This window comes from Fundulus heteroclitus, chromosome 24 (genome assembly GCF_011125445.2).
Source record: "Fundulus heteroclitus isolate FHET01 chromosome 24, MU-UCD_Fhet_4.1, whole genome shotgun sequence".
Taxonomy (NCBI): domain Eukaryota; kingdom Metazoa; phylum Chordata; class Actinopteri; order Cyprinodontiformes; family Fundulidae; genus Fundulus; species Fundulus heteroclitus.
Window position 1 is genome coordinate 21,557,396 of NC_046384.1, and position 15,440 is coordinate 21,572,835.

The 15,440-nt window shown below is 40.3% G+C and overlaps 1 protein-coding gene across 1 annotated transcript; it reads left to right on the forward strand.

Moving 5' to 3' along the window:
* Positions 1 to 755: 755 nt before the first annotated feature.
* Positions 756 to 10,451, forward strand: slc15a1b (solute carrier family 15 member 1b). The gene is made up of 23 exons (XM_012849597.3): positions 756 to 903; positions 1,009 to 1,037; positions 1,129 to 1,213; positions 2,946 to 3,087; positions 3,809 to 3,928; positions 4,013 to 4,112; positions 6,298 to 6,388; positions 6,490 to 6,573; positions 6,663 to 6,745; positions 6,830 to 6,916; positions 7,007 to 7,096; positions 7,332 to 7,376; positions 7,468 to 7,500; positions 7,598 to 7,686; positions 7,783 to 7,864; positions 7,947 to 8,063; positions 8,162 to 8,302; positions 8,415 to 8,461; positions 8,571 to 8,678; positions 8,762 to 8,876; positions 8,958 to 9,095; positions 9,189 to 9,296; positions 9,816 to 10,451. Exons 1-23 carry the CDS (start codon positions 897 to 899, stop codon positions 10,056 to 10,058), a joined length of 2,184 nt encoding a protein of 727 aa, XP_012705051.3. The 5' UTR covers positions 756 to 896; the 3' UTR covers positions 10,059 to 10,451.
* The last annotated feature ends 4,989 nt before the right edge of the window (positions 10,452 to 15,440 follow it).

Genomic DNA, 15,440 nt, shown 5'->3' on the forward strand with positions numbered 1-15,440 from the left:
ACGGACCAAAACTGGGAGTTGGTTCCACAGGAGAAGGAGCCTGATAGCTAAAGGTTCTGCCTCCCATTCTACTTATGTCACAGACTTGTTGTCACACCACTCAGGTCTACTCTGCATACCCAGAACCAGAACCAAACATGGAGAAGCAGCATTTAGTTTTTTATGCTCCACTTATCTGGAACAAACTCCCAAAAGACTGTAAACATGCTGAATCCCAAAGTTCCTTTAAATCAAGATTAAAAACCTATTCCTTTAGAATTGCCTTTGACTGCTAATGTTGACGTTTGTTGTCCCACTTGTCTCATATCTTAACCTGCTGCTGCTATTCCACTTCAGTGTGCTACACAAATAAACTTGCCTTGCCTTGTGAAGCGCTCAAATTTGAAAAGCTAAATGTTTGTTCCTGTATTTTGCCGGGCATTGTGAGGCTCACATTTAAAGTTCTGGATGTGTTTGAGGAGATAGGTAGTTTTAAAAACGACGTTATAAATATCTAGGAATAATAAATGTTTTATTATATATAACAGAACAAAGAGTGCTACGGTTATTATCTCTCCTGACTGAGACACCTAATCTGTACAGCAGGATCTGTTTATTGCACTTGAGTTACCCGAGTCATAAAATAATCCCCAACACATACATATGTCTTTGATAAAGGTGCTGGGAAGCTGGTGGAGGTGGGGGGTGGGGGAGGAGGTTGCTGGAAGAGATGCTGGTGGTTCCACAGTCCATCAGTGGGCGTTACAGGAGGGGAAGTTAGACTAGGAGCAAGTCAGACTGGGATTCAGTCTTCACGTCTTGGATCTGGACCCCTCATCTCCATCTGTCCCTTGCTTTCCTCACATATTCGGTTGATTTGGGAACCCAGGGGCGGGGGACACACACAAGCTGAAGCCATGGAAGGTGAGCTCCATTCAGGATGCACGCACAGCAACTCTTCTTTTCCTGTAAAGACATAAATAAATGACGTTTTCCTTTTGTCGTTGCCCTTTTTTCTCCCCCCTGCAGATAAAGAAAAGAAGAGCAAGAAAAGAGGAGTAAGCGCCGTCGTCCAGCATCGTTCTGCCCCGTTGAAAGTCTGTGGCTCCAACGGTCCCAATCTCACCTCTCTCCTCTTCTTTCTATCAGGTCACCGTGTGCGGCTACCCGCTCAGCATCTTTTTCATCGTGGTCAACGAGTTCTGCGAGCGGTTCTCCTACTATGGCATGCGAGGTGAGTTTCATGGAAAGAACCGATGTTGCTCCAGTACTGCTATCAAGCCTTTTTGTTTGGTGGGTACCTGTGGATACTTTGAATTTTTTTTATATATATATTTGGTGTTTTCAGCTTTTTTAAAAGACTGCTGGAAGATTTTTTTGTGGACCTAAAGAACCTTGGAAAAAAAAAAAAAATAAAATAAAATAAAATATGCTCCAAAAATGCGAAGGGGAATGAAAACGATGTGGTTTTCCAGTTTTCTTTCCAAATAATAATCAATAATATGTTTTCAGCCTCTTTTACTCTGATGCCCTCAAATAAAATCCACTCCAACCAATTGCCTTCAGAAGTCACTTAATTTAATTTTAGCATAAATACAGCGTTATTGGTGGCAGCTTCACTGTGTGGGACCAGAGGTGCGTAGTAACTAGTTACATTTACTTGAGTAACTTTTTGAACAAAATTTACTTTTAGGAGTAGTTTTACTGCACGGTTCTTTTTACTTTTACTTGAGTAATATCATTACTCGAGTATTGCTACTCTTACTTGAGTAAAATTTCTGGCTACTGTACCTGCTGGGAGTAACGTCATGAATAAAAACATACTTGTTTTAACCAAAAATGCACCAGACAGATAAAAACCTAGAGTTTATGTTAAAATTAGACTCCTTATTTGTACACGATATTTGTTATTTTAATGTTGTTGTCTATCTGCTGAGCTCACTGAGCTATTCGAAGTCGAATGGGCATACAGAAAACAGTAGACATTGTCATTGGAAGTACTTTGCACTGTTGTAACATATTGTTGAAAAAAATTATTTAGAAAAGTGTTTCTATTGTCTTTAAAATGCCAGAATTTGCGCATAACCTTCAAATTTTTGTCTGTACGATTACATAATTATAAAATATTAAATCATCAGATGTTATGATTAGCTACTCAGTACTTGTGTAGCCTTCTTACTGAATACCTTTTTTTACTCTAAGTTGTGCTATTTCTTGGCTGACTATTTTTTTACTTGAGTAAAAATATGTTGAAGTGGTGTTATTCTTACTTGAGTACAATTTTTGACTCCTCTACCCACCTCTGGTGGGGACCATTTTCTTCTTGATGGATATACCGATTTGATGGATTCATTTGTCTTATTTTATATATAGTTGGAAATGAAAGAGTTGAAGATGATCATAAAAACAAATGATGAAGAGGGATTTTATCGCATTTACAGCATACTAACTAAATGTCAGGTTTAAAATATCACGTAAAGAAATAAAAGCCTAATAAATCCCAGCCCTGGATGTCAACACTGTCCTTGTTACACACATCGTTGGCTATTTTGCATTATGTAAACTCTCAGTCACCTGTGCTTTAGTTAGTTTAATTTATACACCACTCTGTGGTGTCAGGTAAAATCTCAATAAAGTTGTTGAAATTTGTAGTTGAAAAGTAAATAAATTGCAAGGGTTTGAATACTTTTGCAAAGCTCAGTCCACTGGCATAAGGGGATACAAGTAGTCGTAAACGTGGCTTTTTCATCTGGTACCATACTGAATGATTACACATTTTCAGGCCCAAATTGGTATTTTAAAGCTGCCATGCCAGACTGTTGGAATAAAAAGTGAGTTTAGAGTAAATAAAGCTGAAATAATCTTTACTGTTTCTGCCAGCAGTTTGATCAGGGAAGACAAGACAAGACTGTAAAGCAGCACAAAATGTGCTTCTAACCCTGAATCCGTCTCCATCCCCACTTTAGCTGTACTGGTGTTGTACTTCAAGTACTTCTTGAAGTGGGATGACGACTTCTCCACAACCATCTACCACACCTTCGTGGCTCTCTGCTACCTGTCTCCCATCCTGGGGGCCATCGTTGCCGACTCATGGCTCGGAAAGTTCAAGTGAGTGTCCTGACGATTCCTTATTGCAGCGATCTGTTTTCTCCTGCTGCCCGCACATGTTGTCTGCGTTCAGTTTAATTCAGCTCATCGTTTCATTTCATATTACTTCAGTTGGATTTGATTCTACTCAGTTCAGTCTGTTTCAGTTCTATTCAGTGTTCGGTTCAGTTGAATTTAATTAATTTCAATTCAAATCAGTTGTTCATACTAGTTTAGTGTAGTTCAACTGATTTTAGTTTAGTTTTCGTTAAATTCGTTAACTCTAAAATGTATTCGATTAATTTCAATTGACCTTAATTAGTTTAGTTTATTTCAATTTAATTTTGTTTAGTTTAGTTCATTTTAAGTTTAGCTGGGCTTGGATTTGCTCAATCAATTCATGCTGACTTCAATTAAAGTTCATAGCTTGTTTTAATTCAGTGTAACTCTACTTGTTTCAGTTCAGTCCAGACGAATTAAATTCAATGAATTTACTTCCCTTTATTTATGTACCACCAGCTCATGGCACCTCAGGGCACTTTGCAATACAAACAGTATTCATATCCACTGATATATTATCACATCAGTGCAATCACACAGAGAGATTAAAGGGTGCCTCAGTCCAATAACAGTACAATAACTACAGAGAGTAGGCTGTTCGATTTTGACCCCTGCTAATCTTCGCTCACAACGGATACACACCTGGTTGACTGCTTTCCTCCCCCCCCCCCCTTCTGCCCAGGACCATTGTTTACCTGTCCATCGTTTACGCGGCGGGTCAGGTCGTCATGGCCGTCAGTGCCATCCATGACATCACGGATGGAAACAAGGACGGCACCCCTGACAACATGGCCTTCCATATGTAAGCGGAACGCGCTAAGAACTCAACGCAGAATGACAGACAAGTTGCGCGGCATGTATTTACAGTGTTAATGTGCACCACCAGTGCTCTGTCCATGGTGGGCTTGCTCCTCATTGCCCTGGGAACTGGAGGCATCAAACCCTGTGTGGCTGCTTTTGGAGGGGACCAGTTCAGCGAAGATCAGGTTAGAAGTTGCAAAGACATACTTAAACAAACAAACAAAACAAAGAAACAGTCTCACTATATAGGTTTATCCCTTTTGAAAATGAAGTAGTGGTGCCACCATGCTGTTGGGATAAGAAAAAAAATTCTGAAATATTTTTAAATTATTTCTTCCATTTGGAAGAGGTGCTCAAGTCAAATGAGACTCAACAGGAACGTTTTGGCCCAGATGTGATGCAATTGGTGTGGCAGATAACCTATATTCCCTGAACACACAGTCTGTGCAGCGAAGCATGGCACATGCTATGGGGATGCTGTTCTTCAGCTGGGAAAAGGGCGACGGTCAAAAGCTAAAGACCTTTGTGAAGATGTTAGCTGGAGCTGATTAAACAGCGTTGCATCGAAAGTGAATAAGAGAAACCAGTCCAGCATGGATGTGGGCTGAAGGGCCGCTCAGAGAGGAAGAAGCCATTTTATCACACTGCAACATAAAAAGCCAGATTACAGTTTGCGAATGGACTAAAAGATGAAGACCTTAATTTTTGCCCATTTTTTGCTAGAAAAGAAAATTGGGCAATTCACAAGCCTGAGAACTGCTGTGAAGTCTGGGAGCGGCAGTATCTTGTTGCGGGGGTGTTTTACTGGTGCTCTTCACAAAATAGATTGCATCATGAAGAAAGAACATTATGTGGAAATATTGACGCAATGTGGCATCATCCAGGAAGTTAAACTTGAGTACCAAAATGAGAAAATCAATGGTTTTTGACCACCAAGGGGCACATAATTATCTAGTCTCAAATCTCTGGAAAACCTAGCACTAACTTATGAGGTAAAAGAGGCCAGTACCAGTTCCCTTCAACTCCATGCTGCATTTATCATCACAACGCTAGAACTACGACCTACATCACAGAAAAACCCACAAAAAAAAAAAAACAGAAGCAACTGACACGATTTCTAACCCAGCGCCTGCTGTTATTATTATTCTTCGCTTTACGGCTGCGTTATTTTGGTGCCATTAATGCACACAACCATCCGGTGGAGTGGAAGGCAAACATCCACGTACGCAATGACCTTCCCCCTGTGCACAAACACATGCCAGCTATCAGTTGCACCCGGTCAGCACTTTCTCTATCTCCGCTTTATCCCCGCTAGTTGTTTATTAACAATAACTACAGCTAATTACATGCTTTATCATACTTTCAAGGTAAGCAATCAAAATTGCTTAATGATATGAGGAACCAAAGGGGAAACTGGACTAGAAGATCACAGAACATTGGGCAAATGCACCATCGTAGAGTTGCTAATCCTTTCGGTCTACAAGTTATATTTTTGTGCACATTTCAAACAACTTCATTGCGTCATATTTTGAAATTTATGCTATCGAAAAGAGTCTAAAAAGGGAGCTGTTCTGTTGGATTGTGAACTTCCACCCAAGTTGCAACTCTTCTGCAGCCTCTGAAAAGTTGCCCTTCCAGTCTTCCCGTTAGCTCCATCTATGTTCCCTTAAACTCTGACCAGCTTGCTGGTCCTTGCAGAAGGAAGATATCCCCACAACATTATACTGCCACCAACATGTCCTAATGGGGGGATGGTGTGTTCAGGGCAATGGGAATCGTGCCGTTTCCACCACACGAGTTGCATTTAGGCCGACGTTGCCAATTTTGGTCTCACCTTACCAGAGAACCCTCTTCCACACTGGGTCCATGGCTTTCAAGTTTCTTTATAAATAAAAATCTGAAAAAAATCCAATATGTCTGTTAATAGAAAAAGTGTCCCCACAGCATGTTACTGACGGTATCCTGTTTCATGACTTTAATGGCGAGTAAGTTTATTGCAAAAAATATGAAGGCATAAAGTTCACAAACAGTACTGCTGTAATTATATTAACATATTATCTTATTTATAAACTCTTGGGCTTGATTGAGCTGTAAATAATTTTAATACCTTTCAAAATACCATGTTGTAGTGAACAATTGACCTGAGACTGAAATTTTAGAGGCAATACTTGTTAATAATTTATGTAATTATCAAATAAAACATTTACGTAAAATGTATCCAAATTCATTATAAAAAAAGCCGTTTTAAAGTTAAACAAATACACAAGCAAAATAATGAAATGTGCACCAGCACATACTTTAATTATTAATTGATGATGCAAATGAATGCACCCTGATCCTGACCACTTGTTCAACGTTCATGTCCAACAGGAGAAGCAGAGAAGCACCTTCTTTTCCATCTTCTACCTGTCCATCAACGCGGGCAGCCTGCTCTCCACCGTCATCACCCCCATCCTCAGAGGCAGGGCCCCATTCTCAGTTCTCTCACACATAGCTTAAAATACATCCGCTTACCACAGTTAGCGTTTGACAGTGTGTGTTTGCGTGTTCTGCCCTGTCCAGCTCAGAAATGCGGCATTCACACAAAGCAGCAGTGCTACCCGCTGGCCTTTGGAGTCCCCGCAGCTCTCATGGTGGTCGCCCTGAGTAAGGACTTCGTTCGGCTCGACTTAGCGATCATCGCGCCGTGCATTCAGGAAAATGGATGATGAGAATTCAAATGTGTTTGTTTCCAGTCGTCTTCATTCTGGGAAGCAGTATGTACAACAAGACGGCTCCATCGGGCAACATCATGGTGAAAGTCTGCAAATGCATCTTTGTAAGCGGCTCCTCGACGATGATTTCATAGATGTTTGGTTTGGACATGCCGTTTATGTCAGAATGGGTTTCCTCCTGTTTGCAGTTTGCTATCAAGAACCGGTTTAGGCATCGTTCTTCCGCGTACCCTAAGAGGGAACACTGGATGGACTGGGCCGAGGAGAAATATGACGTAGGTGGAGGAAGCTTATTTGATGATGAGTGAAAACGAGCATCAGACAAAGACAAAAAATCCAGATTTATGATCTCTGCTTTGGTCTAGAAACTCCTGATTGCCCAGGTGAAGATGGTGTTGAAGGTGCTGTTCCTCTACATTCCCTTGCCCATGTTCTGGGCTCTCTTTGACCAACAGGTACATGCTTGACAGTATATTTTGCCGGAAAGACTGTTAGACCTTTTTGCTGTTCTGCCATTTGTAGGAAAACACAAGTCTAACAAGCTGATCAGTTAGTCAGGCTATCTACATGAGTAGAGCCTGCTGTTGTCTGCATAACAGAAATGCCACTAACAGCAGCTGGATAGCTATGGGTTTAAGTTCCAGTTTGCAATTAGCCACAATCTAAACAAGAACGCCGTCTGTTCCACAGGGCTCAAGGTGGACTCTCCAGGCCACAACCATGGACGGTAACTTTGTACGTCTTCTTCCTTTCCTTCGTCAACCACTAAACTCCGGTCAACCAGAAGAGGAGATTACTAAAATGATATCTTATTTCTCTGTTACAGGGTTTGATGGTAATCCAGCCTGACCAAATGCAGGTAAGACTCTCTGTGGCGATTGCATTCACCCATTGCTGAAATAAAACCCGGCGAATCAAGTGGTCAACCATTCCTTGACAACCCTTCTACCCACCAGACTGTCAACCCAATCCTGATCCTGATCATGGTCCCGGTCGTGGACTTCATCATCTACCCGCTCATTTCTAAATGCAAACTGAACTTCACGTGAGGCCTTTTTTTGTTTGTGTGTGTGTGTTTGTGTGTGTGTGTGTGAGGCCTGGTTCATAGAGGCTGACAGTGTTTTTGGGTTCTGTTTTCCAGTCCATTGAGGAAAATGACTGTGGGGATGTTCCTTGCGGCCCTTGCTTTTGTGGCCGCTGCCCTGGTTCAGCTACAGATTGATGTAAGTGGAACTCTGACGTATGTTGGAAACATTTAACATGTATGAAGCTCATGAAGCGTGTTTTTTCCCCCCCTTCTTCTAGGCCACCCTTCCTACTTTCCCATCGAGCAATGAGCAGCAAGCTAAGTTCATCAACATGGTTAACAGAAACTTGAGTATCGGAGCTGGACAAGAGAATTTCTATTTGGGGGCTTTTGAGGTACGGAAACCCATCAAGTTTCGGCCCCGTTGACAGCCTCACTTCAAGAAGCTCCTTCGCTTCAAAGGATAAAGTACTAAACAGTTTCTTCCCCACAGGGCAGACAGGATTATCTGACATATACGGAACCGTTTCCCCTGACAATAAATTCTGGTTCCCCCAATCTAATCAGTTTACCAGATGGCACGCGCAACACCATCGTCATTGTTGAAGAAGGTCCCGTATTCGGGCATATAACTGTAAGCACATTGGTCAGATCGCGATCAAACTGAACTCACATCCATTCTTGTTTTGACTATAACACAGAACGACCACATAGATTTTGTTCTTAGAAGTGTCCTCTGTCTCCAGTTCCAGGATATCGTCGCAAAGCCAGAGGAGGGCGCCAACGCTATCAGGTCGGTCTCCATCTCCAGCGGTAGTTGGCTGATAGACGGGGGTACGAAACGGGAGCCAATGCTGGGGTTCTTAAATTTTTATGTCAAATGTGGTTTCTTTCTCTCTCAGATTTTTCAACGGTTATGGCTCCGTTTTGAATATAACCGTAGGTGACCAAGAGTACGGGGACATTGTACCCAATAACATGTCCATATTCATCAATGTGCCACAGGGGACGTAGGTTGGATATATTTTGACTTTTACATTACAGTTCCTCTAAATAATCGTCTTTCCTCTAACTGGTGATGTTGTTATGACAGAGGCAAGTTCTCCATCAAGAATAATGGCGGGATTGAATGTGTCTTCAGTCGAAAGTTTGGCTTTGGCAGTTCCTACACTTTCCTCATCCCACCGAACTTCGTATTTGGAGAAAATGTAACTTTTAGATCCAATCTGTGCAAAATCACAGCTGCAAGATGTTGTTTTTGATGGAACTACATTCCATCTGTGCTGCAGTGTGGAGAGAGCATCAAGGAGGTCGAGAACATCAAGCCCAACTCCATCCACATGGCCTGGCAGATCCCTCAGTACTTCCTCATGACCTCAGGAGAGGTGGTCTTCTCCGTCACAGGGTTGGAGTTCTCCTATTCGCAGGTAACGGATGCTCGTCCTCACAAAAATGGGGGAAAAATAAAGCCAAACGGTACATCGGGAAAATGCTTACCTGCACACGTTTCTGCTCCTCAGGCCCCGTCCAACATGAAGTCGGTGCTGCAGGCTGGTTGGCTGCTAACTGTTGCAGTAGGAAACATCATTGTGCTGATTGTTGCAGAGGCTGCCACACTTCCAGATCAGGTGAGTGGTTGCTTTCCTATACCTATTAGTGACTTACTGACTGATAATGCTGATGTCTTAACTTATTTTCATGAGTTAACAGAGGAATAGCCACTCACCTGAACCAAATCGATTGACATAGGGTGATTTTATGGAAGAGCATTTCAGGCCCTGTAGGTTGGGGAATCTGTGATGTTGTGGGCCTGTTTTTCTTCCAAAGGCCCTGGAGACTCTTTTAGTGTCCGTAGCATCACAAAATCTTTTAGATATTGTATTTCTTGTACTAATTATCAGATATTGCATCGGCCTTGTTTATTTATAATTTAGAGAGATGTAGTTTATTTTCTTCCTGCACAGAACTAACCATGGAAATCATAAAAACTCCACCAAAACTGCTTCAATGGCATTTTAATTAATCTCTTTATAATACGAGTTTCAAAATTGACATCCCTATTCACTTTTTTTCGATTATGAAAAGCCAATAAATATTCCTATACTTTCAAATATGTCAATGACTTCTTGTGTGTTTCTCTTTCCCAGTGGGCTGAATACATCCTCTTTTCCTCTTTGCTGGTGTTGGTGTGCATAATCTTTGCCATCATGGCCTATTTCTATACGTACACCGATCCGGCCAAGATAGAGGCCCTTTTCGCCAACCCGGAGCCTGAAGATAAGGAGAAGAAGAACTTGGAAATGACCAAGAAGGACATGGCTGAGAAACATGAGAGAAGGAGTTCTGATACCAGCTCTGATGAGGAGGATGGCAAACAGACCAACTTCTAAATCAAGACCTCTTCCGGGCGTTACGAATACGAAAGTTGCAGGACTCTGTTGGTCATGTCTAAGAATGTCTGTGAATGTCTGTCCCTTTTCATCACAGAAACCGGGAGTTAGACTGGAGGTATGACCAGATTGGGATGGGGAATCTGAAGCTGGTGGAGAAAAGCAAATGATCAGCGCTAGTGTAGGATTTTATTAGGACCAGTCTCCAGATCCCAGCCTAAAATCTAAAGAGAACACGCTATTTTGACGAAGATGCATGTGCTGACTGTAATTTCTGACCAGTCTTTTGTGCAATTCACTCAAAAACATTCCAATGTTTGTATTTATTTCCAAACACAGTATTGTATGTATATTAAACTGTTGATCTTTCATAGTTGGCTAGAAATGCTCCACATTCTAATGCGGCCCTGTGCAGCTGTTGGTCAACAAAGTCTGCAATAAAGAGGCAAGCATGGTAAAACCAAAAGAAAATCAAATGTGCATTAAAATGAATATTTACTAAAACGCTGTTGACTACTGTGGAAATCAGAAGTTTTTGGTATGTTTTTTGTTTTTAGATGGCCGCTGTGTGCTTTCATCTGTGCCCAAGTAATGACATTTTTATACCTAACTAAATATTCTTAGGCAACAAAATTCAGTTTTATTTCGTTCTCGTGTTTTTCCTAAATCCTACCGTTTAGTTTCTCATTTGCTGCCGCTTGATGCAGTATTTTGATCTACTGGTTTTGGTTGGTTGTTTTTCATCCAACCAAATGCGGTATCTGCAAGGATTATTCTGACTGGATAGCAAAAAAAACCTGTCTGTGATTGGCTGGAGGTTTGGTTCAGTTGGACATTTAAACGCACGCGGCACAAATGATGGTTTGTGATTACGTAGATAACTGCGCTCTCATCAGTCTCACGCCGCTGCTCTGGGTTTTCTAGGTCTTTTGGGATTAGGTACATGTAAAACCTTCCAAAGCAGTTGTTTCTAAACAACAATATACCTTTTAAGTGATACTAAGATTATGTTTGTTAGTTAAAAAAATAAGACAGCGGCGAGACATACACAATGGAAATTTGGGAATCAGTTCTGCCCCATTAAAACTTAAAAAAATGAGTGGCTCAATATCGTAAAAATATTTCTAAGTTAAAAACAATTACATGAAATGTTCAGTAAACAGTATTTAGAAAATGTCCTGCCTTTTTAGTGGTAAGATCAATAACCATGTAGTTAATTAATAGTTCTTGGATTCAGCCAGTCAGAAACAAGCTTAAAACATAAGATAAGATTAGATATACTTTATTAATCTCACAGTGGAGAAATTCCCTTGTCACATCGGCTCAATAATCAAAAGGTGCCAAAGGTGCATGAGGTATATACAGTGCGTCCATATCCTCTTCTTAATTAATTGAACTTTATGGATCTCACAATGGAGAAATTCACTTCTGCATCTTAACCCATCCCCATGGGGAGTAGTGGGCTGCCACTGTGCGGCGCCTGGGGAGCAATTGGGGGTTAAGGGTCTTGCTCAGGGAGCCAGAATGGCAGCTTGTGGGAGGTGAACTCAGAACCTCTGGGACTGAAGCTCTGTGCTCTAACCACTAGGCCACCACTCTTGTATAGAGCTTCAGTGTTATGAGTCCAGTCCAGTTTATTATTAACATGAACACCCAGGTATTTGAAACTCTCTACAGTTTCTATGTCCTGCCCCTGGATGTTCATGGGGGAGTGAGGTAGGGGGTCTTCTCCTGAAAAGTAAAGATGGAGTGTGCTGCCTTGACACAAAAACCCATTCAGCTCGCATTATTTTTTTTAAATGAATCTTCACAATTAGACCTGTCCAGGCTGTACCCTGCCTCTCGCCCATTGACAGCTGGAGACGGGCACCAGCACTCCTCGTGACGCCAGCGCGAGATAAGCGTGTCGGAAAATGGATGGATGGATGGGTCTTTCACAATTAAGGCCTGAAAGTACCATAGAAATGATTTCCTTTTTTATATATATAGAAAGGATTTCCATCATAGAAATGATTTCCAATTTTTGGTGTTGTCTGTAAGATGCGCTTGCATTTCAAATCAGATGATTTTGACATGTAGTTAAAACACAATAGACAATTAGGTTTGTTAACGACAGTCTGTCAGCTGGTCTAACGGGGCTGTTAGCTTGTTAATGATAGGAGCTTGTTTACTTGTGCAACATTCTCTGATGTGATTCAAATGTGTTCGGATTACAAGGAAAGAAAGTTTTCTGAATGCACCGTTTATATGGGTTCAAAATCAAATAGTCCGACCAAGACGTGAGTTTTTATTCAATGTAGAAACTCTCTGACATTAGCAGAGAGTTGTTGCATTTCCATAAAACTGTAGAAGTTTTTTTTTTTGGATAACTTCTTCATGCAGAAAAAAAAAATAACAAATGCAGAGGTGTGTTGGTTCTGACTGTTCCGGACTCACAGAATGGACCTGCACTGGGTTCTGAGATGGTTGACAACTCCTGTTGCTAGTTGAGAGAGCGGGAGGAAATGATGATCATCCCAAAATGTTATGTGCTGCACAGCCCCATCCCCCACATGCATGACCAGTATTCATGAGTTAATCGTAGCAAGTGTTTGGACGCTGATCGGATTATGGATCGTAAAACATCCCTCTCAGTTCGAATACAATTTCATTCTGATGGTAATAATTTGTTGATTAAGCTCTAAGTTTTAGGGAAGGTACTGTATGGGAGAGAGCACTGCAAAAAGAGAACTAAAAATAAGTAAAATTTTCTTGAAATTAATGTATTTCTCCTTGATTTGACCAGGTAAATAATATTATTTGCCAATGGAATGAGTATTTTACCCCTAAAATAAGATAATTAGATATACTGCACTTGAAATAAGATGATGGCGATGAAATCTTCCTATTTTAAGCCAAAAAATCTTATTCCTTTGGCAAATAATCTTAATTACCTGCTCAAATCAAATAAAAAATACTATCATTTCAAGAAATATTTTGTTATTTTTAGTTCTATTTTTGCAGTGAGGAGCAGGGCCCTAAACTAACCTTTCAAGAATCAAGAGTCTTTATTGTTGTTATGTAATGACATTTTGGTGAGGCACTCAGAATGATAAGAGGCAGACTCAAATTAAAAACACTTACAGAAAAACGAGACAAACATCCCTAAAGGACAGCCCCAAAAATGTTAAAGTTTTAAATATTTAACACCCTTTTTGATTCTTCAAAGAAAATTTTGAATAAACGTTCTTGGGAGTAAAATATGTAGAAGGACAAATGTAGCATGTAGTAGTTGCATAAAATGCAGTTTGTCGTGAAACAGTATGAAATGGGCTGGTGGCATATTTGATTGTCAGAAGTGGTGTTTGTGCTCTGGTTTCATTGTTATGCCGAATTTTTCCCCCCCTAGGTGCTCTAGCACAAGGGTGAGGTTCAACCAAACTGCATTTGACACTCGTTTTACAGCTTCACTTTTGTTGTGTTAAATCAAAAATAGAATTTAAAGTTCTTCTTCTCACGTATAAAGCCCTTAATAATCAAGTTCCATCATATATCAGAGCTCTGATTACCCCGTATGTTCCTAACAGAGCACTTTGCTCTCAGACTGCAGGTCTACTGGTGGTTCCTAGAGTCTCTAAAAGTAGAATGGGAGGCAGATCCTTTAGCTATCAGGCTCCTCTACTGTGGAACCAACTCCCAGTTTTGGTCCGTGAGGCAGACACCCTGTCTACTTTTAAGACTAATCTTAAAACTTTCCTTTTTGACAAAGCTTATAGTTAGATTGGCTCATGCTACCCTGAGCTATCTCTATAGTTATGCTGCTATAGGCTTAGGCTGCTGGAAGACATCAGGGCCTATTTTTCTCACTCTACTGATTTCTACTGTTCTCAAGTTTTGCATTGCTTGTCGTCATTTCAGCTTTTAACTTTTTGTTCTCTCTCTTTTATCTTCATAGTAGGTACACCTGGTCTGGCGTTTTGTTAGCTGTGTCATCATCCAGGGAAGACAGATCACCCGCTATTACCATGTAACATAGAACAGATTACTGGATCAATGTGTGCTTCTGTGCCTTTTTGTCACTGAGCCCGGTTCTGCTTGAGGTTTTCCTTTCCACTGTCGCTCCATGCTTGCTCAGTATGAGGGATTGCTGCAAAGCCATGTACAATGCAGATGACTCTTCCTGTGGCTCTACGCTTCTCCAGGAGTGAATGCTGCTTGTCGGGACTTTGATGCAATCAATTGGCTTCCCTTATATAGGAAATTTTGTATAATCTAACCAAATCTGTATAATCTGATTGAATTTGACTTTGTAAAATGCCTTGAGATGACATGTTTCATGAATTGGTGCTATATAAATAAAATTGAATTAAGTTAAATCGATGTTCATTTAGACAACATTGACTATTAAATGATTGACGTACCATCTCGTCGACAAACTTCTTTATTTGAAGCAAAATTATTTGATACCTAATATTATTGTAACAAAACACCTAAGTAGCAACTTGTGTTTTGTGCGCTTATTTCTTTCATTCCAAATGTTACATTTTGGAAAAAAGAAATGGAAATAAAACTTTTTTTTCATCCGAGTTATTGTAAAAATAGACGATTAATAGGTTACTAAAATAGTTAGTTGCAGGCCTAAAATGCACTATTCTTTTTTTGAGTTTATTTTTTATTTTTTACAAAAACAAACCTATTGTCTTCTGCTCCATGCTGGTGTGCTACTTCGTGCTTGTAATCAAATACCCCCCAAAATACATTTAAATATGTGGCGGTAGCGTAACAAAATATGAAAAGGTAATGACAATGCATCGCTATCCCCTGTGTATACAAAATAAGCCACTGTAACTAAGGTCACATCCATTTACAGAAAATAGACAAAAGTTCTTGGTTAGCATTAGATCTTTATTCTCATGTCACTTTAAAAGCTTACATTTAACTTGGGAATTTTTCAAATGACACAAGCAAAGATTATATACAGTACTATAAATCATCAGCTATAATAAAGGAAATCAAATGTACACATTTTGTTGTTATTTCTGTAGCATATGTGTGTTTTTTTTCTGAAAGGTATAGATATTTTTTTTGCCAGAGGCTGATGCCCATATCCATAAAGCATTCCGTATTTCCATACTTAACTCTTTACCGTTATAAAAATATCAGATATTTCTTAATTTTTCTCAATCCCTGTTTTGACAAGCGCATCTTGATGCGACTCCTCAACATTATTGCTGCAATAGCACAGTAGTAAATTCTGGAACTCTTAAGTAAACATATGTAGTAAAACATGGCTATTAGCAACTGGTTTTGTTTCTATTTTCCTTCCTCTTACAGGAGTCTTTAAATACTCTACACTTTCAAAGTGCACAAAACGGATCTGAAAATTAGAAGAGAGACAAAAAA